At 43.4% G+C, this 26,991-nt stretch overlaps 2 protein-coding genes across 2 annotated transcripts in view; both read left to right on the forward strand.

The window, feature by feature from the left end:
- ST13 (ST13 Hsp70 interacting protein) overlaps positions 1-26,542 on the forward strand; it is a 53,097-nt gene extending 26,555 nt beyond the window's left edge. Inside the window, exons 8-12 of the mRNA XM_083156640.1 lie at positions 11,489-11,591; positions 14,219-14,335; positions 17,367-17,415; positions 21,453-21,616; positions 26,054-26,542. Coding sequence (XP_083012766.1) covers positions 11,489-11,591; positions 14,219-14,335; positions 17,367-17,415; positions 21,453-21,616; positions 26,054-26,182 — 562 coding nt within the window. The 3' untranslated portion in view covers positions 26,183-26,542. The remainder of the gene's footprint in view (positions 1-11,488; positions 11,592-14,218; positions 14,336-17,366; positions 17,416-21,452; positions 21,617-26,053) is intronic.
- On the forward strand, positions 1,946-11,463 carry LOC146026192 (uncharacterized). Its single transcript, XM_083156641.1, has 2 exons — positions 1,946-2,786; positions 2,833-11,463. Exon 2 carries the CDS (start codon positions 6,105-6,107, stop codon positions 7,125-7,127), a length of 1,023 nt encoding a protein of 340 aa, XP_083012767.1. The 5' UTR covers positions 1,946-2,786; positions 2,833-6,104; the 3' UTR covers positions 7,128-11,463.
- Positions 26,543-26,991: the final 449 nt, after the last annotated feature.

A 26,991-nucleotide genomic window follows, 5' to 3' on the forward strand; every position in this document is an offset into this window, starting at 1 on the left:
CTTCTCACTGACCTGCATTTCTCTAGTATTATGCTGTTAACAATTTAATAGTTTTATTTTTTCAGAACTAATTGTGATTTGTAGGAATTCTAAGCTAGTTTCATTATTTTCTATATACATGTATTTAACACTCTACATCTCTACCTAGTGGTTGCTTCCTATAATGTGTTAGAATACCGTTCTTTCTGTGCTATACATTTGTTACTTCGTTATCTCACATTTGGAGATGTGCTTTTTATTATCTCTATTTTGTCACCACCAAGGGTAACTAATGTATTTAATGTCTGACACCAATGCTCTTACTACTAAGTTGGCAATCAAGTTATCAAAGATTCTGGTACCTTAAATTGAAAGCAAATGTAACCACCTGATATCTTTATTAGACCCTTTTCCTTTGGATGACCAGTCTCCCTGACTGGTTAATTCAATTCACCTGCAAAGTGACACAGCGACTGGTGACAATTTGTACTGGCCTCAGAAATTAGTCTGTTGCCTCGAAGTCCACACATATGTCTGAGGTTGCCATATCTATTTTTGTCCCACCAGTTTGGAACAGTGTTATATTTTCCAGTTTGGCTGTGATTTCTAATTGTCATCCCTTGTGGAACGAAAATCCACATAGTGATTAACTACACTAAATATTGCCCATTGCCTTCCACTGGAAGGCACACATCAGGCATATTTCCTGTTTTTATTGGTCCCCATACGTCACACTTTCTTTGATCACAATGGAAGAACCAAGTGTCCCAGACATACTCTAAATCTTTTTTTTTGGCTTCCTTGGTGCGATTACATAGTGATCATTTTTCACCTAATAGTTTGCTCTTTGACACAGAACTTGTTTCTCCACTCTGTTTCTCTTTATTTTATGTAGACACATTTGTTCACGTACACAAGTAGTAGTCCATAATTCTTACCAATTAGCGGATGCTTTTTCGTTTCCACTGCAAATCACTGTTTGAGCTGTACAGATTATCCTTGGTTACGATTGTTCTCTTTGATTTAGTTCATTGGCTAAAATGATTATAGCAAGGTGATCTGTTTGTAGCTGTATCTGTGTAAAGATCGTACTGTTATGACTATGTTCTGCTACATTAAGGTACCTTGCATTATATTACCTTGCATATTGCATTAGGCATTCTATATAATTTAAGATTGACAGCTACTTAGACTATAGATTTATTATAATTATCATGTATTACGTTTTTTTGCCTTAACATTGTGTTTGGCATTTCACTGCATATTAGTTTTTGTTCTCCACATAATTGGCTAGATTACGTTCAATGTTTACTCTGCCCTGGTAATTTACAGGTGTAGAGATTTAGATTACCAAGGTGGAATTTTTTTTTAAAGCAATGTTTTCAAGCATTGTATGTATCGTAATATTAATTATTAATAATAATTGTATTTATAAAAAAAAAAAGTATCTTTCATTATCAAATTTTGGGATAATTCTTTTGGCGAATATCCTCTTGGACCCTTCTCTCATTGTTAAACAATGTCCAGTGTACTCCCCAGAAATTTTTTCCAGCCGGGTGTCATCAAGAAGTAGCCGGGTGGGGGTCTTTGCAATAAAAAAAAGTGGGGCGATGATCTGTCAGAGGGGCGTGCTTACCACTGCCTATTGGCCCTCATTTCAGTAGAAAAAAAGTCTCTCAGCCCACACCACCAAACACACACTTAAAATAAGGACAGTTGCACGCCACACACCATAGTGCCCATTACACTTTATGCCATGCTGTATTACCTATTGCATATTATATCACACGTCATAATGCCCATTACATATACCACACTCTGTAATGCCCATTACACATTATGCCACACACCATAGTGCCCATTACACTTTGGGCCTTATTCTAGTTCACTTTTGGAGGCAAATTCCTTCTCAGATGGACAAAACCATGTGCACTGCAGGGGGGAAGATGTAACCGGTGCAGATCGAATTGGATTTGGGTGAGTTATTTTGTTTCGGTGCAGGGATAATAACTGTCTGCTTTATTTCTACACTGCAATATAGATCTCACTTTGAAGAAAAACCCCACCCAAATCTAATTCTATCTGCACCTGTTACATCTGCCCCAACTGCAGTGCACATGGTTTTGCCCATTTGAGAAGGAATTTGCCTCTGAGAGTGAACTAGAATAAGGCCCTTTATGCCATGCCGTAATACCTATTACATATTATATCACACGTCATAATGCCCATTACATATACCACACTCTGTAATGCCCATTACACATTATGCCACATAAGTGCCCCTCCTCCTCCTCCTCACCACCATGGCAGAGAGCAGGAGCCAGGCAGTATGGTGGACAACCGACCCGGCAGATCAGCGGTTATTTCAAAACTTGTGCAGGCTCGCAAGCCAATCAGGAGCCGCCACTGCAGCTGGAGCTGTTCTCTCTCAGCAAGCTGAGCAGTCTCTGTGTCACTCTGGCAGGGCGCACAGCACGGGATTACCTCAGAGAAGGGCGTCCTGACTAACGTACTGACACTGGGAGCACTGTCACTCAGTGTTACAGCAAGCGGGGAGGCACTGGGGACAGGCCTACAGGCAGGTATGGGGAGCATGGAGGGACAAACAACCTGCAGGCTGATGCTGCGGGACATAAAGGAGACAGGTGCAGAGTGCACCTTACTAACAGAGTTGTCCACCGCTCTGCCCGGCCAAGCTCACCACTCTGCACGCCCAGGGGAATGCCCAGCGGCAGGGTGCACCTTGCCAACACACCGTTTCATTCATTTGTTTTTATTTATGTTCATTTTCTCTTTCAATGGTCCTGGTGACACAGCTTCACATTGGGATGTAGGAGGGTCCGCAGGAGCCAGGCAACTATACCAAAGTTTTCATAGAGGTAGGCTCCTCCCACTGCATCCCAGAATCCCCAGTTCGTTTTAGGTGCCCACCGGAGTGGGTGCTATACTGAAGAGGCTGCTGCGCAGCTGAAGATTAGAGATAGATAGGTGTTTTTTATTTTCTTAATTTTACACTTATTAGGTAGGACGCAGTGTTGAGGATTCTCACAGAATCCTCGCGCTGCAGGAGCTGACGGAAGCGCGTCCTGTCTGGTCTCTCTGTGCGGCGCTGTCTGCTTCTATTAAGAAAAACAGGTGGGTGTACAGCGTATATTTGTATAATTGTATATTATGAGAATTTTCATTAAATTGTATATTTTAATATGATTTATTAAATGTTAAAAAATCTTTTGTGGTAGTGTATACTCTTTTTCAGTATAAACCTAGCTCTGTACACCCACCTTTTTTCTGTTTTTCAATATTGGGAGACTTACACACTCCCTGTACAGCAGCTTTGGCCATGCCTGTGGTTCTTTTTCTCATTTTACAGCTTCTATTAAGAAGCTGCCTGGGCTCTGAAGCGTCCCTGAACCGGCTTTACGCAGGTGAGGGTCATGGGGGATGGGTGCTCCGTTATGGTGGCGGCCATTTTATGCGGAGCTTACAAGCTGAGTTCCTTACTGAAGAGGACAGCAGCTTGTCACAGGGCCTGCGGGAGATTCCAAGTGGTCCCCATGTGAAGGAGAGATACTGGGAATTAGGAGATCCAGCAGTGGGAGCGGCTACTGGGGGTAGTTTGGTGCCAAAACTCCACAGACCCCGCAGTAGCAGAGATAGTTGGTCTCTTCCCTCTGCTTGGCGCCGCTTTGGGAGACGCTGACTGCGGAGCTGAAGCGCTGTTTTCTGGCTAAGTGGTGAATTTCCTGGGTATTGCTACCCCCTTCATCTGGAGGAGAATTCCAGAGCTTCAGACAGATAAGTGCTGTGATATACATTGACTCAGTATATAGCGCCTGTCAGTTTGCACTGTGTGAAATTACTTTATCATGTCAGAGCAACAGTCTGTAGCTTTGGGGGAGGGAGCCCCATTTGCATTGAGCGTGTGCAGTGTTTGTGCACTACAAATTTCCCCTGAACAGATGGCCAAGGGGGGATTGTGCCCTGCTTGCGCAGCTGTGAGACCCAAGGGAAGTGTACCCCAGAGGGTAGAGCAGACAGCCTGCGTGGGCTAGTGTCCTGGGCGTCAGTAAATGCCTTAAGTGTAGTGGTAGCCAACCCTAGCCCTCGAGAGCTACCAACAGTTCACATTTTCCAGACAACCTAGCTGCTGCACTCATTAATCACTGTTAGCTCACTTGAGATTCTGTGAGGAGACCTGCAAAACATGCACTGTTGGTAGCTCTCGAGGACTAGGGTTGGCTACCCCAGCCCTAGACCTATGTCATCCTCTCAACAGTCCTCAGGCTCTTTGCCTCTGACTCAAGCAGATCCTGGTTTATGGCAAGTAATGCAGGATACTGCTAAAGGTATCAGCAGGTTTAATGCTCTGCTGGATAGATTTGACAATGATTCCGAGGGGACTCCTAGATAGTCTTATTCGGTCCCTCTGCTGCCTGTTGATTTAGTGAAGGAAGGAGAGTGCCCCTCAGATATTCCCTGTGAGCAGGGTGATGATAATGAGGATAGACAGAAGACAAAACTCCTTTTTAAAGGGGTGCTTAAGAGGAAACGTAGAGAGGCTGTTACCTTCAGATGAAGGTTTACAGGATCTTTTAGAAGGGGCTTGGAAAATGCCCGATAAAAGGCTCCAGATGCCTAAACGGTTTTTAAGTCTTTATGGGGCACGCAGATCCGGGTGTCTTGCTGCTCGCTGAAAAATTAATGGCAGCAGCTGAATATGTCCTAGAGGCTGAGGAAGAAGCTCTCAAGATGGCTTCCAAAGTGTCCACCATCTCGGTTAATGCCAGAAGAGTCCTGTGGCTCAAAGCCTGGGAAGCGGATAATGAGTCCAAAAAGGCCTTAGAGGCTTTGGATTTTAAGGGTAAGCTGCGGTTTGGTTCCGAGCTGGAGGAAATGATAAAGCAGGCCACCAGGGGAAAAGTACCTTTCTCCCCGTCCCCTCAGCTAAACAGTCCTCTAAATTTTCCGCTTTTTGGCCCTCCCCTAGAGGAGGTGCGTCCTTTCAAGGCCAGTCTTTCAGGGGTAAATTTCAGTCTGGTAAAGGAAAAGCCCCAAAGTCTTGCTTTGGCTCTTTCCATAAGAAACCGAGCACCAAAGGTGATGAAAAGCCCTCGGCATGACTGCCTGGGGAATCCTCCATCTGCCTTCAGAGTAGGGGGTCGTCTTTTAAGGTTTCGGGAAGCTTGGGCTTTGTTGGATCAGGATCCTTGGGTGTTCGACATTGTCTCGCAGGGATACAAGATCCCTTTCAGGGGTCCTCCTCCGAGAAGATTCTTACCCACACCACTTCCAAAGGAGTCCCAACTCAGGACTGCTCTTGGGGGCGGCTCAGTCGCTTCTAGAAAAAAGGGGTGGTGATCCCGGTGCCACGGGAGGAATGGAAAAAAGGCTTTTTTTTTTTTCCATTCTGTTTTTAGTGCCCAAACCAGACGGAACATTCAGACCCATCCTGAATCTGAAGTCATTAAATTTCCACCTGTGGGTGGATCTCTTCAAAATGGAGTCTCTGTGGTCTGTGCTTCTCAGCCTAGACCAGGGAGAATTTTTGGCATCCATCGACATCCAGGACGCATATTTACATGTCACAATTCACCTGGAGCATCAGGCTCTTCTGCGGTTTGCAATCGGGGACCGGCATTTCCAATTCCAGGCACTGCCCTTTGGACTGGCTACAGCTCCTAGGGTATTCACGAAGATCATGTCGGTAATGGCGACTGTTCTCCGTTTGAGGGGTATCATTGTGATACCTTATCTGGATGATCTGCTGTTCAAAGCGGAAACAGCAGAGACTTTACAAAAGCATCTGGCAGAGGCTATTCAGTTTTTGCAAGCTCACGGGTGGCTGTTAAATTTGCAGAAGTCACAACTGGTCCCAGCCCAGAGGATTCAATTCCTGGGAGTCGTCCTGGATACTCACTTAAATCGAGTATTCCTGCCAGAGGTGAAAGCCAAGGACATTTCCCTCCTGGTAATGTCGGTTCTGGAATTACCGGACCCGTCGGTCTGGAAATGTCTGAAGTTGCTGGGCAAAATGGTGGCGACTTTCGAGACTCTGCAGTACACCAGATTTCATTCTCTGGCCTTTCAAAGGAATGTCTTAACATCTTGGTCGGAACACGCAGACCATGAAGTATGAAAGGGTGATGCTGACTTTGGAAACCAGGTCCTCTCTCAAATGGTGGACGGATGTGAATTTCCTTCAGTGGGGTCGGTCTCTTCAGTCTTGGGACTGGCTGGTAGTTACTACCGACGCCAGTCTCAGGGTCTGGGGGGCAGTAGTCCTGGACCTGAGGCTTCAGGGCCTGTGGACTGCAGTGGAGTGTGCTCCCCCGATAAATATCCTAGAGCTTCGTGCTGTATGGAAGGCCTTCTGTATGGAAGGCCTTCTCCCTGGTGGAAGACAGACTGAGGGGCCTCCCCATAAGGATTCAGTCAGACAAAGCCATGGCTGTGGCATATCTGAATCATCAGGGCGGCACACGCAGCATGCTGGTTATGAGGGAGGTGTCTCGGATTCTTGTGTGGGCAGAGCAAAATGTTCCAGCCTTATCGGCAATATTCGTACCAGGTTTGAGGAATGTGGAGGCCGACTTCTTGAGCAGGGAAGAGCTGCTAGAAGGGGAATGGACGTTGAATTCACAGATCTTTCAGCAGATTGTATCTCGATGGGGGCTCCTGGAGGTGGATTTAATGGCGTCCAGGTTCAACCATCAGGTTCCCAGATTCTTTTCCAGGAGAAGGGATCCTCTGGCGTCAGCAGTGGATGCAATGACAGTGCCCTGGACAGGGAATGTGGCATACATTTTTCCACTATTCCCGATGATTGCCAGGGTTCTGAAGAGGAGCAAATCCCAAGGGATTCCAGTAATACTGATAGCTCCAGATTGGCCAAGGAGGTCTTGGTATTCGAGTGTTTGGAGACTATCAGTAGAGTCGTGGCGTCTACCTCTAAGGCCAGACCTACTAAGTTAAGGTCCGTTTTTTCATCAGGATTTAGCACGGCTAACTTTGACGGCTTGGCTATTGAAACCTCCATTTTAAAGAACAAAGGTTTTTCTGAAGCGGTTGTGAATACAGTGATCAAGGCTAGAAAGTCGGTGTCTTCGGTTAACTACTATAGGGTCTGGAAGACATATTCGATGGTGTGAACGTCAGAAGTCTCATACGTCCTGGTTTCGGCTGAGTTGCTTGAATTCCTTCAGGATGGCTTTTCTTCAGGGCTGAGTCGCCAGTCTCTTAAAGTCCAGATTTCGGCTCTGTCAATTTTCTTTCAGAAAAGAGTAGCTGTACTTCCGGAGGTGCAAACCTTCCTTCAGAGAGTTACTAGATTAAAACCACCATACAAACAACTGGTGGCACCATGTGATTTGTCTCTGGTGTTGGAGATTCTTCAAAAGCCTCCTTTTGAACCTTTAAGGTCGGCTGACCAAGTTTCTCACTTGGAAGTTAGTGTTTTTGTTGGCTGTTTCCTCTGCAAAGAGGGTTTCGGAGTTGTTGGCATTGTCTTGTAAGCCTCCCTTCTTAATTTTTCATGATGATAGGGCTGTTCTGAGAACAGTACCCACATTTTTGCCGAAAGTGGTTTCTGCTTTCCATTTAAATCGGGATGTTATTCTTCCTGTGTTTCAACCCCCAGAGGGTTCCAAGAAAAGGGACAAATTGAGGAATTTGGATGTGGTGTGCACCTTGCGCATTTATGTGGACAGAGTTAAAGTTTTGCGGAAGACAGATACTTTACTGGTCGTGTATGATGTACACAAGATAGGCTGGCCCGCTTCAAAACAGACCATTGCCAGGTGGTTGAGATCAGTTATTGCTTTTGCATATACTAAAGTTGGTAGGCCTGTACCGGCCAGGATAAACGCACATACCACCAGGTCTGTTGCCACCTCTTGGGCGGTTCGCCATGGGGCTACGGCTGAGCAAGTATGCAGGGCTGCCACTTGGTCATCTGTTCACACTTTTGCCAAATTCTACAGGTTCCATGAGTTCGCGTCAGAGGACTCATCATTTGGGCGAGCAGTGATGAGAGCTGCAGACCTGAGCGTACCCTCCCAAAGGACCGGCTCTTGAACATCTCAATGTGAAGCTGTGTCACCCAGACCATTGAAAGAGAAAAAGGGATTTTTGTAAAACTTACCATTCGAATCCCTTTCTCTGATATGGTCCTGGTGACACAGCGATCCCTCCCTTACGCTCAGTAAGTATTGCCGTTTTCATGATGTTTCATGTTATGATGGTAAAATTGAAGTTTGTGCATATAATATGTTCAGGCATAGTTGAAATATTCCAGTGGCTTTGAAAGTTGAACTGAGGATTCTGGGATACAGTGGGAGGAGCCTACCTCTCTGAAAACTTTGGTATACGTGCCTGGCTCCTGCGGACCCTCCTACATCCCAATGTGAAGCTGTGTCACCAGGACCATATCAGAAAGGGATTTGAACAGTAGGTTCTTACAAAAATCCCTTTAAGTTTTGAGGTCTTCATTATTAATATACAATGTAGAAAATAAAGAAAACATGGCACTTTGTTGTAAACGAAAAGTGTTAAATCAAAATGTTTTACATTCTAGATTCCTCAAATTAGCCCCTTTTTACTTTGCACGATCTTGGCATTCTCTCAATCCACTTCATGAGGTAGTCTCCTGGAATGGTTTTCCAACAGTCTTGAAAGAGTTCCCAGAGGTGCTAACACTTGTCCGCTGCTTTTCCTGTACACTGCGTTTCAACTGATACCAAACCATCTCAATTGGGTTAAGGTCGGGTGATTTGTGGAGGCCAGGTCATCTGACACAGCACTTCATCACTTTCCTTCTTGGTCAAGTAGCCCTTGTATAACCTGGACATCTGGTGGTCACCTCTGAACCTTCCTCTGAGCCTGAAGAATCTGTCCCAAGTAGATGTGGGGCACTGGTTGGGGCAGTTAAAGGTGTACTCCTGATTTGAGGATTCCAAACAGACTCCTTAGTGCAAGGCCCCGTATTAAAGTGCCAAAAACTGCAACAAAGTTATTTCTTCTCTAGCTAGGACCGTGACAGTCTGTGTGAGGTTTCCTTTATGCAGAGAAATTGTCTTGCTGCTATGGGTCTCCTTTGAACCAGCATGGTCATCTACCCTTTTGGTAGGTCATGTTACAGTTACCTAGTTACTTAGCAGCTTCCTTGATGGCTCCTTGTAGCTGGTGCGAGTCAACCTAGAGGTGCGCACAATGCTCAGGGTTAACTCTGGTACCTGAGGTGGCCTTGGTCCAAGGCCTACCTAAGTCTGTTCAATGCCTCATGCAAGTGTTTACTTAGCATAGCATATACAGTAGTGGAACTGTCATATACAGTAGTGGAACTGTCATATAAGTGGATGACTTGCAACAGAGCGTTCTACTGCTCTCCTATATGGCTATGAGTCCTGCAGTCGAGTTGACACTGTTGCTTTAGTTAAAGCTGTTCAGTCAATCGTTCTCCACACACACACACACACACACACACACACACACACACACACACACACACACACAGTTTAGTTTGATGTGCCTACTCCTAACAACTCCCTCTATTCTTCAGTTAGCAGTGTCCACCAGATAGGATGACCTGGAAAACAAATGTAGTATTAAGATTAGATGAGCATAATTGTGCAACTGAAATGTTTGTGGTACAGTTAAAGCCAAGTTTCTAATGTGCTTTTGGTGATATACCATATTTGGGGCTAATTCAGGTTGGGTCTCATAATTGACCCAACCTGAAGTTTCCCTGTTGGTTGGGACCTGCTCACGCACAGGACATGTTCTGCTCATGTGCAGAATGGGTCCTACAATTGCAGCACAGAGTAGTAAATACCTATGAATGATGGCGTGCTCACGTGGAGGGACAAGGGTTGCCTGTTTTCAGGGAGTGGCTAGGCCAAGGACTGTGCCATGAGGAGCAGTTTCCTTTGCCTTGCAACAGGCAGCCTGAGTTGGGTTGGACTTATTCTGCAGTCACAGAGGAGCATCTCAACCAATAATCATTATATTCCTCTTAAAATGCTATGGCAAATGCAGGCAGAAGGTAGTATGCACCTCCTGCATTTGTATTGCTGAGGATCGCATATACTAAGCTGCTGCAAGCAGCTTTGTATATAAGATTCTTACTGAATCAGGCCCTTTGTTTGCTGTTAATTTTGTAATTATAAGGAATATAAAAATAGTTTTCAGATACAAAATTCCATGCATTTTTTTCTGGCATGCACCTTCAATCAGTATTTTACAATGCAGGGATAGCTTTACACCCATACATTGTAAATGCTATCAAAAATGATATAAATATGACCAGATGGATAACAAGTGAAGTGCACAGTTTACATACTTTGTCCGTAAACCACTAACCCTTTATTCCTAGTTACGTGCGAACAAAGTGTAACACAGCGTAGCGAACCTTGTCCGTGTATGATACACGCTATACCGATACTTATAAAACAGTATCTTTCTCAGTACAACTAAGTACTTACCAACTTGAGTACACCTTTGAAGGACAATGTCCGTATTACACCTTTGTCGCTAAATGCGAATAAAAGCAAAGGCTCAAGAAATAAGGAGATAGTGTCCAAATAATGTATTTAGTCCCTAGCGGACAGCAGGGGGTTACAGAAAGAGAAAAACAGTATAACACAGTGTACAGTTTGTCTAACAATACAAAGTATGTTTTACACTACTAGGGGTAAAAGAATCAGATACAAAATACAATCAGCCACACTATAGAAAATACATACAGGAATGCAAACAGTTACCGTCTCATCTAAAGCGCTGGCGCTGCCCTTGGTCATTATCTGTCCAGATTATAGCCCAGGGAAATGGAAAGGAGAACAACCTGAATTTGGGCTGTGTTCCCACTCTTATAGTGTCCAAAGAGGGGGAGGCAGTAAGGGTCATCATTGGTTAGGAGATCTGATGTCGCTTCTCTTGGATTGGTGCAGGAGAATGCACCTTGGTTTCTTTGTCTTCAGGTATCACCCTAGGTTTTGTGGCTCATAGAGAGAGACCTGTTCCTTTGTCTTCAGGTATCACCCTAGCTTTCATGGCTTATCCTGAGAAACTTGTTACTTCCGGGTCTTCTGGTTACACTGTCCTCATGGTGAAATAATCATGAAATATGTAATAGTTCTATAACTTCTGACAAGATACGAGATATGGACTTGTAGCTCAGACCGGAGCGCTGCGCATGACAGACGGAACACAGAGATGCGAAATATGTAAAAGAAAGATAGTTTATTACCAATTTTAACTATGTGCTGCGAATTACCTAAATTAACTATATTTTTATTACGTGTAAGTGTGGGATATGAATTTGTGTATTAGTATGGCAGCGCACTGGGTTCGCCTTATTACAGAACTTGGGTATTATACTTTATTTGCGTAACTCTGCGAACCAAAATGGCGGCCATACCATTCTAAAATGGCTTGTATGCTATTCGACTTTGACAATGCTATACCAGGGCCCTAAAATGGTAGATTACTTGATGCAACAGTATGCTCTATGCAGGCTCCTGGGACACTGGGAAGAAGCCGCACATGACCTGGCCATGGCATGTAAATTGGACTACGATGAAGATGTAAGTGCCATGCTGAAGGAGGTGCAGCCACGTGTAAGTACAAGCTGATATCAAGTCATCATTATTTTTTTATTATTATTAATGTGTAGATTATATAGGGGGGAGGTTGGAAAGGCGTATCTTTGGTAGTATAGTGTGTATGGGCCATCGTTGGTAGACTAGCGATGATGCCCGCTCCCGCATCATCGCTAGCAAAGTCTCCCATCTGCTGGTTTTACCAGCATGCCAGCGATGATGGATGGTTTTACATCCATCATCGCTGTGTGTGTACGCAGCGCTCGGGCTGAAAGATGATCAACTTTCAGCCCAGCACATGCCAGCTATCTATATATTACTGGTACCACTGGGCACCAATGTAAATTTATAAGCAGTAATATATAAATTACTGGCACCACTGCCCTCCAATGTATAATTTTTATGGCGCAACGTATACATTGCCGGCGCAGGCCAGCATTGTATACGTTACAGCCGCCATTGGCCACCAATGTATTTTTTTATAGCGGTAACGTATACATTGCCAGCAATGTATACATTATCGCTGCCACTGGACACCAGATTTTATTATGGCGGCAATGAATACATGGCTGGCGCAGGCCAGCCATGTATACATTACCGCCACCAATGTATTTTTTATTTAGGGTTACCACCCATCCCGGATTAATCCGGACATCACAGTAATTAAGAATTTTGTGTGTACCCAGCGCTGGACTGAGTGAGCTGCTGGTCTATTGCAGTGGGTTAACGCCCAAACCCAAATACATACAGAGAAAACAGAAAAATTTAGCAATAGACTAGCGCTGTATAGAAACCAAATAAAGTGTATCTGGGATATGATGTGTGAGAGTCCCCGCGTCAGAAATCTTCCTGGTGCTATAAGAACTTTGACTTACAATTTAATTCTAGCAGGTGTTCACATAAGAGTTTCTTTATAAGACTTCAAGGTAGCGGAGAAGTGGCAGGAAATATCAGCATGAAATCGACTTACATTTAGGTTCTGTCTCGCGTGCATAAAAAGGTTTCTTTACCAGCAGACTCCAGGTGACAGGTAAAACGCAGGTTTATTCATACAAAGACATCCATTTAAATCCAAACGATATGACAAGGTTAAAAAAGTTCATGGAAGCAGGCAGCGGCGAGAGTAGACGATCGGCGGCGGCTGTTCCCTCAGTGACTGGCGTGCTGCAGACTGCGCCGGCAGAGGGGCTCCGTGTGTTGCCGCTTGAGAGGTCAGACTCGCTGATGCTGCTGGATGCTGGCGGCTAGATCATCAACGCGTTTTTCAAGATGAAAAAGGATATATAATATCCGAAACGCGTTGATGATCTAGCCGCCAGCATCCAGCAGCATCAGCGAGTCTGACCTCTCAAGCGGCAACACACGGAGCCCCTCTGCCGGCGCAGTCTGCAGCACGCCAGTCACTGAGGGAACAGCCGCCGCCGCCGATCGTCTACTCTCGCCGCTGCCTGCTTCCATGAACTTTTTTAACCTTGTCATATCGTTTGGATTTAAATGGATGTCTTTGTATGAATAAACCTGCGTTTTACCTGTCACCTGGAGTCTGCTGGTAAAGAAACCTTTTTATGCACGCGAGACAGAACCTAAATGTAAGTCGATTTCATGCTGATATTTCCTGCCACTTCTCCGCTACCTTGAAGTCTTATAAAGAAACTCTTATGTGAACACCTGCTAGAATTAAATTGTAAGTCAAAGTTCTTATAGCACCAGGAAGATTTCTGATGCGGGGACTCTCACACATCATATCCCAGATACACTTTATTTGGTCTCTATACAGCGCTAGTCTATTGCTAAATTTTTCTGTTATCACAGTAATTAAGCCCGGTGTCAGGAATCCAGATGGGTGGTGTTCACTGATTATAGAAGGTCGGGGAACAGACAGAGTCCGGCAGCGGTGCCATTTTATTATGGCAGTGAATTGATTTCTGAATGGATTTCTCCCTATGTGCACGGTTGCAAATACAATCGTAGCTGTGCACATGGGAGGGATTTCCCCTTGTGGGGCGGCGTGTACTTGATCGCTGGGCTCTGAATATATGCAGTCCAGCGATCTGTTTTCAATCAGGCCCCAAGAACAGGAATTCACTGGATAAAATGGCCCCTGCTCCCACCCTTGGTAGTCAATCCCCGCCCATTATGTAAATAACCTTAGAATGAAAGATTTCTTTAGTCTCCTGAAAATCTCTTGCTCTTTGGAGAAAAAAGCTCAGTGTGTACACACTACTTTGCCAAAATCTTTGACAGATATATCTGTCAAAGTCTTTTGAAATGAAAATCTTCTAGTGTGTATATGCCTTTAATTGGGCATGTAGATTTCCTGTGTTAAATTTTATCTTATGCGTTTTTTTTGTATATGTCCTATCTCAATATCTGCCCCTGTTCATCTCTCATTGGATATACCCAAATGGCGCCTTTTAGGTAGTTGCTGAGTTATTTCAAGAAACAGGGGATAGTATATACATATCCAGTTACATTATGTGCCCTTTGTATCTACATGCTGTTACAAATATTGGACTGAACATATGATATACTCTTAAAACCTGTCTGCTACACACTGAAGAGTTTCTGCTTTTCTTTTTGTCTGTTATTTAAAAAAAACAATAATAACTTAATCTGTAGGTAATCATTGTTACAAATGTCTTTAGGCTCATAAAATTGCAGAACACCAGCGTAAATACGAACGCAAACGGGTAGAAAAGGAAATCAACGAGAAGAAGGAACGACTAAGAAAAGTCAAAGAAGAACATGAGAGAGCACAGAGGGTGAGTGACCTGGTGTAATGGAACAACTGACCATTTATAATGTATTTTATATTATACTCTCCCTAAAATGATTTTGTACCTTTTTTAAACTAGTGAAATCAGTTGAACACATGTATTTGTGTCTAAATTAATCAGCACTCCTAGGAACATTGCCAAATTTAAACAAATTCATAAGTGTTCTTAGTTGGAAGCCTTTCCTGAATCTCTGCCGCGATTCACAGCCTGCAGGTTTTGCGGATGTGTCACTGATCCTGAAGTGACCTAGGTCCATGACAGGTGCTATTGCAGAGCTAAAATGGTCTTAGATTAGTGATTCTTTCTTGTACACGCATTCCCTCTGCCCTCTCTGATGCTTCAAAGGAGCCAGCCCAGGAATGAAATATGGTAAGTTTCTGTCTCCGATAGCTGCCTTAAGAGGGTAACCTCTTTTGAAGCAACAATCAGATATAAGACAAAATCAACCTGGTTTTGCCTTACAAATAATTGTTGCTTTAAAAGAATTACCGTTTTTAATGCTCATAAATCTCTAAACCTAACCTGTTCTAATCCAGATAAAAACAGAAGTGACCTTCTGAGGCCTGATCAGTAAGTTGTTTTCCATTTTCACAAGTAAACATGCAGACAAAGGGATAGCAGCTGAGTCTTGATACACACACAGATGGAGCGGGTCTCGCTCTTACAGGGGATGGCGGAAGATTCGCCAGCCGCCGTAAGGGGTGCGCGCGCGTCTCCTTACAACGGGAATCCCCCTGGGTCCCCGCCGCCTCGCCGAGGTTCGCCCGGGGTCCTTGCTGCCTTGACGCACCCCCCCCCCCACCCCCCCCCGCGATGGGAAACTCAGTCAGATGGGGCGCCTCTTCACCAGATTCTGGCGCAGCGCCAGCAAAGAAGAGACCAGCTCCATCTGTAGGTCAAGTATTGTTCTGTGGCTATACAGCAGAAGAAGGTATCACAGGATTTCACAATCCAGAGACTTTAGTGTACATTTAATACATAATGTAGTTCTATATTTCCATATTCTAATACAGAGAGAGACAGCTACACAAATGACATGATGACCCCTGGTGTTGAGAAAGTATAAATGCTTCCAAATATAGATATTAATAGTTTACATTTAGATTTTTCTTCTGTTCATTCACTTTCAAATTAAAAAAGAAATCAATACTTGGCATGACCACTATTTTGCCTTCAAAATGGCATCAATTCTTTTAGGTACACTTGCACAGGGTTGTAGTTAGGAATTTTGTAGGATTATTGTCAGGTGTATGATTAACTAACCGTACCACAGGTGATTAATATTGCATGTAAATGGATATAAAAGATGTTTATGTTGTTCTAAGGAAGGGACATCAGAGCCTTTTCTGGTAAGTAGTTGAGCAATAAATGACATTTTAGGTAATTTCATTTTGGCTTACTGACAGGCCAGAACAGGTGACATGATTATCACTGAGCACCAAAATAAATTGGTGATGAATGTCAGCTGCTGATTTGCCTTTTAGACTAAGTTATTTGATCACACTACGCAGCTCAATGTTTTACCATCTTTATACCAGCTCACCATTTTACTTCTGATGTTGGGACATTCTGGGCGGATAGTACTATATAAAAATAGGCGTAAAAACCCTGTTTTTTCGGTTTTTACCACGTTTTCAAATGTACTAAAGCCCCTTCCAGCGGGGCTATCCAGCAGAGAGTTACGCCAGCTCTAGCTGGCATAACTCCATAGAAGCCTATGAGCTCCTCTCCACAGCATTGCTATGTGATGGATTCTACACTAATCCCTCCCAGCATATCCTGCAGCGTCAGCGTGTCTGTGCATGTGCAAAGGGACTTCCAGGTAAGAAACCCAGAAGTCCAGGCAGCCACAGGGACTGCAATGGGCAGCTCTTATCTGTAGAACTGCTCTTTGCGTTGCTCATTGCATATTTCAGTACATATGCAATGAACATAATGGGCGGCAGGATGTACCACTGGTGCTTGGTACGTCCCGCCCTCTGACTGATAAGAGGCACAGTCTGTGCTAAGTGTGTGCGTGGTAGGAAATTAGAATGAAATAGATAACATTACACACGTGAAAGGTTTTGTTATCTTCATTTTTGAACCTGGGTGTGGGTCATTAGATCGACATGGCTAAGGCCGACAGGGTTGGCACAAGCATTAGGTCGACAGTGAAAATGTCAACATTAGTTTTTCACATTTTTTTTCTCCTGAATGTCACATGGACACTGTCAAAGTGTGCCACTTACCCTCACGTGGCTCGCCAAACTTAGGGCACTTTTTTATGCTCCCTCCACGCCCTAATGGCTGGTAGGGCATAAAATGCCACCTGTCGGCTCAAAAGAAACTCATGTTGTCTTTTTGAATGTCGACCTTGCCATCGTTGAACCTGATGCTTGTGTTGACCTTCCAACCCTGTCGACCTTCGCCATGTTGCTTGAATTCATGTGGTCTACCTAACATGGGTTAAACTAATGACCGTATACCATTGAACCAGCCTTGTACTTTTCTGTGAGGTCATTGGGGGGCACAAAGCAGAATCCCCGATAAGTGGCCACTGGGTCTTGCAGGATAAGTCCCCAATCCCGTGTGATTTTGCCTGATCGCAAGTCCAGGCATCAGGCATTTTTTATTTTAATACCGCGATAATGACCATTGTTCATCGCAATATCTGACCGTTGCTATCGTCTGAATATCCCACTTATTTTCTTATATTATAGAATTTTTAAATAACTTTAAATAATATTGATCTAGGATGGATATAGAACTAATGTAAGCAAATTGTTATGAAATGGTTAATAAAAGTTCCCTAAAGCGAGATTAAAAGTGAATGTATGAGAACTTAATGGGTCCATATGTATGATATTGTTTTAATTTTATTATCTGATGGTCTCGCCCTCGAAAAAGATATTGGTGAAATATTGTGTGTTTCACATCTTGACTCTGTATTTATTCCTTTTGTGGGGCACATTTTCTGTGTAAATTTTATGGAAACATTTTAACTGTTTTTTTTTTTTATTTTGTACACCAATAGGAAGATGAGGCAAGACGACAAGCAGGGGCGCAATTTGGAGGTTTTCCAGGTATTTCCTGCATTTTGTTCACTGTAGAGTTTAAACGTTAGCAATTGTATTCAGAAACAAACCTTTTATAAACCGATGTACAAGTTAATTATAGCTTATTTATTGAAAAAAATAACATTGAATGTAAGTCTCAAGTGAGACTATAAGAATACAGTGGTTGCGCTCAGTGAAAAAAGTGGGTCCTGGGGACACCTCCCTTAATGAATTATGTCTGAACTATGTATCAGATACATTTATATAATTTATAAAATATAAATGTATCTGATACATTAATCAGACAGGCATATCTGCCCAATAGAGGGCGGCAGAGCCTAGACTGCTTTTTTCCCCAGATCTGTTTACAACACAACTATTTGGTGACAACAATAGAGGCAATATAGCCAGAATTGCAAAGACCACCCAGTCTTTGATATACATGACTCAACATAGTTGTGTGTATTAGACTATACTACAGGGTATATTCATATATCTATTTCTGGCTCTTGTACATAAAAGTGACTAAGAACTCCAATCTGTCCAGCAGAGGGCAGTAAAGCCATACTAAACACCTCAAAATCAAGAGTACCAGTAAAAATAGATTTTTTTTGAGTACATTTTTTGGAAAGAGGAATTTAATTACATATCAATGAAATGTATCAGCCATTGATATCTCCTTAGATCTGAACTACCACATACATTGAAGTTGTGATAAAATAAATACAATTTAAATTTTCAGTTACATATCTTTTTAGAATCCCTTTTCTCCTCTATTTGTTCACAAAAACACCTTCTGTGTGTGTGTGTGTGTGTGTGTGTGTGTGTGTGTGTATATATATATATATGTTTGTATATGTGATTTTAACCCCTATAAATTCACTGCGGCCTCCCATCATATCCTACAATGGGAATTTTTAGAATATGACATATTAAAAGTTACATTTAATGTATATTTTTTTGCGTCTGAAGTACGTTCCCAAAACAACAGTCCTTTCTCTTTGTCAGTGCTTAAACCTTTACTGTTGGGAACTGCACCCCCACCAACCAATTGAATAAATGTGGGGAATGGATCTACGGATCATATAAACAAAATCTCTCCTTAGTCTGCAGGCATACCCCCAGCTCCAATAAGGAGCAATTTGCCTATACGTAATTGTTTCTTTTGATGAGCTAAGTACTAATTGTGGTTTTTAAATTGAACCTGAAAATTTCTATGCTCAATAGATAATCATATTACCTACATACCTACTTGCCCTCTGTTCCCCCCCACCCACTCCCCTCCCATCTGTATTAATTGTACTTATATATGTGTTATGCAAAATTTATATATTTTATTAATTAAAAAGTTTTCTTTTAAACTGAATTTCTGATATCTGTATAAATTTAGATAAATTTAATTACAGAAGTCTGGGTAGGCGCCTGTTTTCTCTCCATACCTTCCATAAAACCCTATCCGATTTACCAAATCGGCTTATAGAGAATTTGGCTGCCACCCCACAGACTACACTCATACAAAGTCTTACGGGTCCCTCACAAAGTATATGAGGAAATTATTGAAAATTTCCCAAAACTGAACACTACATATATATGCACCAGTGTCTTAGAGCTACTATCTATCTATCTATCTATCTATCTATCTATCTCTAGAGTTATATATCTCTATCTCTCTAGAGGTATATATCTCTATCTCTCTAGAGGTATATATCTCTATCTCTCTAGAGCAGTGGTGGGGAACCTCAGGCCCGGGGGCCGTATGCGGCCCCCGTAGCCGGTCTGAGTGGCCCTCCTACCCACCCGGTGGCTTTGCCGGGAGTCAAGTACAGGGGACTTCTTGCAAGAGGTCGGTAGTTCTTGCGAGTTTCCTCTTAATTAACAGCAACCGGAGACTGTCAGTCCTATTCAGCGGCAGCCGCCGGAGCGTGGGACGGCTGCAGCAGGTCAATTTGTAAGAGAAATTTTTACATATGGCCCCCGAAGGATTTTTCCACCATACAATTGGCCCTTTGCAAAAAAAGGTTCCCCACCCCTGCTCTAGAGGTATATATCTCTATCTCTCTAGAGCAGGCTTTCCCAACCACGGTCCTCAAGGCATACCAACAGTGCAGGTTTTAAGGTGCGTACACACGGGGCAATATGATCGCTGGCAATATATTGCTAGCAATATATTGCTCAGTAATCATATTGACCCGTGTCCCGTTTTCATCTGCGACCGGAAAATTTAAACACTGCTGGGTGAAGAGGCAGGGGATGTCGCTGGTCGGAGGAGCATGTTCCTCCGACCAGCGACCATTCAGAGGCTGAAAACGGGAGCGCGCACCCGGCGATTTATCGCTGGTGCACACTCCAATCACTGGCAATATGGTCGCTCAGCGACCATATTCCCAGCGATTTCCGCCCCCGTGTGTACACAGCATAAGTGATATCCAGGCTTCAGCACAGATGGTTTAATTAGAATCACTCAGGTACTGATTAAGTCACCTGTGCTCAAGCCTGGATATCACTAAAACCTGCACTGGTGGTGTGCCTTGAGGACCGTGGTTGGGAAAGCCTGCTCTAGAGGTATATATCTCTATCTCTAAAGGATATCTCTATCTCAATACGTATATATCTCTATGGGGATATATCTCTATCTCTATGGGGATATATCTCTATCTCTAGAGGTGTGTGTATATATCTCTATCTCTAGAGGTGTGTGTATATATCTCTATCTCTAGAGGTGTGTGTATATATCTCTATCTCTAGAGGTGTGTGTGTGTATATATCTCTATCTAGAGATGTGTGTGTGTGTGTGTGTGTGTGTGTATATATATCTCTATCTAGAGAGATAGCGGTATATATCTATCTCTTTATATAGATAGATAGATATCAGGGGGGTCCGCACTCCCAATCAGGACAGCAAACAACAGCGGGGTGCTTCACTTAAGGTACCACATGTGTACCATATATAAGTCCAAGGGCCAATAGCAAAAGATTAGCCGAGAGAGCACACTCCAGTATTCAGCAAAATAAATGGTTTAATACATCACCATTACAGCATACAATAAGTCGACGTTTCGGACTGAACACAGTCCTTTATCAAGACAGGCATCAATGTGACACAACAGCTCAGCAGTAGAGATATATATATATATATATATATTCATATATTCCGATGAGACCGGCACTCTGGTCTTGGGTGTGGATGCCAGGGGATGGGTCCTCAGGATGTATGCAGAGTAGTAATAAGCGGCACTCGGAGTCTGACGTAAATGGTAAATAAAGTGGAAATTTATTCCATGTACAGGTGAGAAAACGTTTCGGAGCTCGGGGGCCCCGTTGTCAGTTCAGGGAAAGCACAATTGACATAAAAACAAAGTGAAATTTATAGGTGACTTCCCCGCCCCCTGCGTGTCCCGTCCGTGTCCTCCTCCAGCGGCTTCCGGGTTGGCGCCATCTCTGTGACGCTGCGGGCGCTGTTCCGATGGTTGCGTCCGGCTCCGTCACTGATGCGCTCTCCTGGCTGCTGGCTCTTGGATCACGTGCGGCGGCTGTGCGCTATTATCAAATGTGACAAAATGACATAAAACTTAGTCACGGTCATCAGCATAATCACATAAAAAGCATATACAGTGCTAAAATGCTGTTTCCATGTACATTGAAAACTTAAGGGAAACGGCTTGCAATCAGTGAACAACAAATAAATGGTCGTGACCGTACTATTAAATGGGAACAGTGGTGTTAGACTGCCATCTACTGGGCAGAAGTAAACGTGTTGCTATATTACACTAATACATATAAAATTACAAGACATTATTTCTAAAAAATGCGGACAGCATTTGGGGACTGTCCCTGGAATCTGCGTACAACAGTCTACATGTGCCTGGGCAGAGAGCTGTAGGTGTACCTGTATGTGTCTACTGTCCTATAAGGGATATGCTGTCAAGTATTGCATACTCCCATTTGGTTAAAGGGCGACATGTACGTGTACATGATAGATATTATTTGTTTTCAACCTAATGTTTGGTCCTATTTCAACTGTTCTATATTACAGTGCAAAAAACTACTTTGTGAATGTCTTACAGGAGGATTCCCAGGTGGCATGCCCAACATGGGTGGCATGGGTGGAGGATTCCCAGGTGGCATGCCCAACATGGGTGGCATGGGTGGAGGATTCCCAGGTGGCATGCCTGGAATGCCAGGTGTCAATGAAATCCTCTCTGATCCAGAAGTTTTGGCTGCAATGCAGGTAAAAATACAAAATCACGTCTAACCATAACTCTAGTAGTACCCCTAGTACTTTTTGTACTAGATTGCATCATTGTGCTGCAGCAGTGTGATTTTTGTACGATACGATGCAATCTAGTACAAAAAGTAAAGGCTGCACATACTTATTGTGCTGTGCCAAGTGATATACACAGGAGCATAGTGATATACACAGGAGCATGCATCGCATGGGGAAAACATTGCAGCTTTAATAAACCTATAGGAAAATGTTTCTGGTAAATTTATAAAGCGTATACAAACATTTGTTTAATTTATGTGGGAAAACACTTTGTAGGTCAGCTATTATGTAAAAAGTGATCAAGCCTGTGGGTTTTTTTTTTTTTTTAGGTGTCTGAAGGCGAATGTTTTCTTTGATAACAGCACACAGCTTTAGTGCAGCGGCTTGCCCAGTGGTAGGGGAGGATGGGGACCCACCTATGTTCAGACCACTGTATGGCCTGCTATCTTGCTGGGTTTTTTTCCTCAGCAACTCCCTAATCTGAGTGTGCCACAAACATGCAGCCCCAACTATTTGGGCAATTAAGTGATTTCTCCACCTAGAGGAGTAGCACTGCAGCCACGGAGTTGTGGGGCTGGCCTACAGCTGCTGGTCTCCATTTCTCTTTATACTAGAGGGATTGCTTTAGAGCCTTCACTGGAAAGAAAACTGGGTTGTTGTATGGCTTCTGAGTGGCTCATTCCATACAATCTTAAACCTGTGCTCCTTGAACACCAGGTTGTGGGTGGATCATTTTCAATGGAATCTCTTTGATCTGTGATCTATAGCATGAATGCTAACAAATTTTTGTCTACTTGATGTCTTGCTCGCATATTTTCACTTTCTGGTTTAGACAGGTAATCTTTTCTCTTTTTAGTTTTATCTCTACCAATTTCAGGCTTTAACTTTTCAGGCCAGCAATGACTCAATGGGTTAAGATCGCAAACCGACTGTAAAAAAGGTATTGTGGTCATATGTTAGACTATCTGCCCATGAAAGCCAACTAAGCTTCACAGTTACAAAAGCACCTGGGCACAATGGTCTACAACTTCAAGACCATTCAGAATGCTAGGTCCCACTCACAGAAATTCTAGTGGCAAATTCTTCAAAATTGGACGGGATGCTCTGTTTCTCATTTCTCAATGACCGCATTCGTCAATTTCCACATTGTTGGCTGGTTTCCTGATGGCCTCCTCCAGGGACAATTCCTGGTCACTGAGTTGAGGTAGTCCTGATCATAGACATGAGTATCCTAGGATGGGGTGCCATTACCTTACATCTTCAGCTCTAGGGTCTTTGGTCACCATCTGAGATTTATATGTTCAAGCGCTGAGCTTTTTGTGGTACTTGTTTCCTAGCACGGCCACAACGATCATAATCGTGGTCATCGGGGGTAAAATCGCGGGCATCGCGGCCGCTAAAAAATCGGGTGCGATGGGCCAGACGCGATGCCCGCGATTTCCCCATAGAGAACAATGTTAAATGCCTCAATTTACCCGCGATGACCACGATTTCCCATAGGAAACAATGTGAAATGGCTCAATTTAGCCAAATTATCATAGGAACAATAGTAAATGGGCCAAAAACACCCCTGAACATTGAAATGTCCCCCCAAAAGTAGTTGACGCCACCCTGCCATCAATGTGAACCCGAAGCGTGGCGAGCGGCGGCGGTACGCGTCCTCCAACCTTTTCATGCCCTACTATCCACTAGGGCGTGGAGTGAGAATAGAATAGTGTGGCGAGCGCAGCGAGTCCCGCGAGGGGACGCGGATACCTTCAGTTATACGCTTCCCAGGTGTCCATGGCGACGCGGACACCTGGGAAGCCCGCGAAGGGACGCGTTTACCTGTGAAGGTATCCGCGTCCCCTCGCGGGGCTCGCTGCGCTCACCACGCTTCGGGCTCTATTCTCACTCCACGCCCTAGTGGATAGTAGGGCATGAAAAGGTCGGAGGACGCGTACCGCCGCCCCTCGCGGGCTCGCTGCGCTCGCCACGCTTCGGGTTCACGTTGATGGCGGGGTGGCGTCAACTACTTTTGGGGGGACATTTCAATGTTCAGGGGTGTTTTTGGCCCATTTACTATTGTTCCTATGCTGATTTGGGTAAATTCATCCATTTAACATTGTTTCCTATGGGAAATCGTGGTCATCGCGGGTAAATTGAGGCATTTAACATTGTTCCCTATGGGGAAATCGGGGGCATCGCGTCTGGACCATTTAAGCATTTTTAGGTGCACACGACGCGACCGACCCGATTTTTCAATGCATTTCAATGGAAAAATCGGGGGCGTCGGTCGCGTCGCAGGCCACTCAAATTACCCCCGATGGCCAAGATTTGTGGCCGTGCTAGGAAACCAGTACCCTTTTTGTTTCTCTTGAGAGCCCAATTTGGCCTGGCCAGCCAGTTTTTTTTTTTTTTTTTTTTTTTTTTTTTGACAACAGCACGAAGTTGGCGTATGTGAATCATCAGCGAGGTACAAAGAGCATGGTAGCTATGGCTGAGGCAACACCTCAAAAAAAGGCAAAATCCTTTCATGGTCGGAGACCTTTCTTCCAGGACACTGCTTAGAAATGGTCTACTCCCGGTTGAACAGCAGACTTCTCAGAAAGAACCACTTTTCTCTTAGGGCAGGGTTCTCCCATTCTGGAGATTTAGAAGTGGGGCTTTCCACAATGGGTCTCATGGCAGCTTAAAGGTTTTTCAGTTTTTGTGAGATCCGGGGACCTGATGGCTTTCGCAGTGGGTGCCATGACCATTCTGTGGAACTTTTAATCTACTTTATCGGTTTGCAAATACCCCAGTGTTGCTTTGGATAGTCAATCAAGTTAATCTAACATTCTAAAAGTATCATTAGGTTCTGTGTGGTTTCTCCACTTCAGTCAAACCTATTTACAGCAAGGTCTGTGTCTGCACCTTCCATGGTTGGCTTTAATGGCCTGGCTTGAGACACACTTTTAGAAGATAAATGTTTTTCTTTCTCTGTAGTCCACACAATGTTGTGAGCCAGAAAACTGGTTTTATCATGCAATTACCACAGAGTAGATAAACTGTACATCTTGTGGAATAAAGAAAGAAGATATATATACGCACATAGACCCACCACACAAATGGTCCACATCTGTGAACTCTGGTTCTACATGTTAATAAAGGGCCTGCAAGAAAAAATAGGCAACCTTCTGAATCCTAAGATTATTGTGATAAGCAGTTCCTCCTGATCATCCTGTTTTTTCTTTACGCAATTCAATTTAGTTATGAAGCGGTTAGTTCTTTATCGAAGTGATGTATCTGTGTTTAACGAGGCAAAGTTTGTTTTAAATTCCAAAACTACCACGGAAAGCGCTTTTTTTATTTTATTTTTTAAGCGGTCTGTACCTCTTCTAGCAAGCAATTCCTATTGACTTGAAGGTGCATTACCCAACTGAAGAACAGGGCAAGGAAAGCAGTTCTGGTTTAGAAATTTGGTTTTATGTCCAAGAAAATTGAGACTTTAGCTTCAGTGGATCTTCAGTTTGTTACCTGAAAGCTGGTCTCCCTCATGGCTGTTGCCTCAGTCTAGCATATTTCCAAGCTAGGGTCTTTGTCTTGCAAGCCGCTCTTAGTCATCTGGGTGTGGTGTGACGGCCTGAGAGTAGGGTTTCCGACTGTCATTATGCCGACATTGGAATCCCCTCACTGTGCTCGCCACTCTGCAGGCTTGCTGTGCTTGCCTCAGGTTCTATTCTCCCTCTATGGGGGCCGTGGACCTCCACAAGGGAGAATAGCCCCTGTAAGACGGGACCCCAACTGTCGGGCATTTGAACAGTCAGGATCCCGATGCCTGCATACTGACCATCGTGCAGTCATCCGGCACCCTTATCTTCCATGACAATAGTGATTATCTAGCCGAATGTGGTTTTAGCTTTCCACTTAACCAGGAAAGAATTTTTCAGGGTTTTTTTTTTTTTTCTTCATCCTTCAACTTTATGAAACAGGGGTGATCTGCCTCTATTTTCTAGACTAATAATAATAAATGTGATTTGCTGGTTACAAAGTATACATCTGCAATTAAAACTAGGGATAAGATTTATTAGGATGAGAGATTTAGAAAGTGAGAGATGTGGTAAGAAATCTCCAGGTTTTTTTTAAAGCGGCAATCATTTACACTGCTAAACCAGCTTGATTTTGAAGTTTAAATTATTGCTGTTTTAAAAAAAACCTGGAGATTTCTCACCAAATCTCTCACTTTCTGCATCTCTCATCCCATTAAATCTTACCCAACGTATTTTATAACATGCTTCCTGGGCCACTTTATTACTTACAGTGCACAATTCTACTGTGCAGTGTACTCCTTTTTACATGCCACAATTTATGGTTTATTTTAATTGAACTGAGCTATGATAATTTTCCTGCTACAATATATTAATTTCCCCTGCCTCCCAGGATCCTGAAGTGATGACTGCGTTTCAAGATGTAGCTCAAAACCCAGCCAACATATCGAAGTATCAGAGCAACCCGAAGGTGATGAACCTCATCAGCAAGTTATCTACTAAATTCGGAGGCAGTTCATAACTTGAACATTTTTCAGTAACCGAATCGTGGTGAATAAACGTGAATGCGATGATCTCATGGACCTCTCCATGTTCTCACAACTCCTTGTGTCTCTTTATACTTTGTGACATGACATGGCTGTATAAATACTGTACCACAAATAACTAAAGGTGTTTAACATATTATGTTAATTGAAGTGTTTTATAGATTTGAAAGATCATAAATTCTGTATTTTCTTTTGTTTCTTATTTCAAGCTTAGCTGGATTATACTAAAGACAATTTCAATAACTGGACATTTTCACAAATACAAGAATGCCACTTCTCTTAGCAATATCTTTTTGAGTTGCAATATAATAAAAGACACAACTGTAATACATATATATTTTGTTTTTCAACCTTCTGAACATGCTGCAAAATGTTTACATTTTACATAATGTTAAGGTGTTTACACACGGTAAGATTTGTCGGCTGCCGATACCGATTCAGGATTGGCAGCCGGCGGGGTTCCGGAATCTGCTGGGAGGGAGAGTGCCCAGGGGGGAACGGGGGCCTTGCTGCATTGAGCAGCATTGGCCCTCTTCTTGAGAAAGTAGAAATAGACAATGCTGCACAGTGTATTTCTACATTCGATTCCAATGCTGCAAATCTGGATCGAGTGCTGCAAAGCACGGTGTGATTTGCACCATGTGCTATGCGCAAATTGTACCATGTTTACACAGCATTGGAATATACTATGTTGCAATTTTAATACTAAACACCAATTCCACACTACCATGAAAACACCACCAGGTCCACCTATTTATTTGGAACAGTAAAAAATGGTGTCGAC

This window comes from Crinia signifera, chromosome 8 (genome assembly GCF_055691185.1).
Source record: "Crinia signifera chromosome 8, ASM5569118v1, whole genome shotgun sequence".
Lineage (NCBI taxonomy): Eukaryota > Metazoa > Chordata > Amphibia > Anura > Myobatrachidae > Crinia > Crinia signifera.

Coding starts and splice junctions, on each gene's coding strand:
- LOC146026192 (XM_083156641.1), top strand. CDS start 6,105: ATGAAGTATGAAAGGGTGATGCTGACTTTGGAAACCAGGTCCTCTCTC.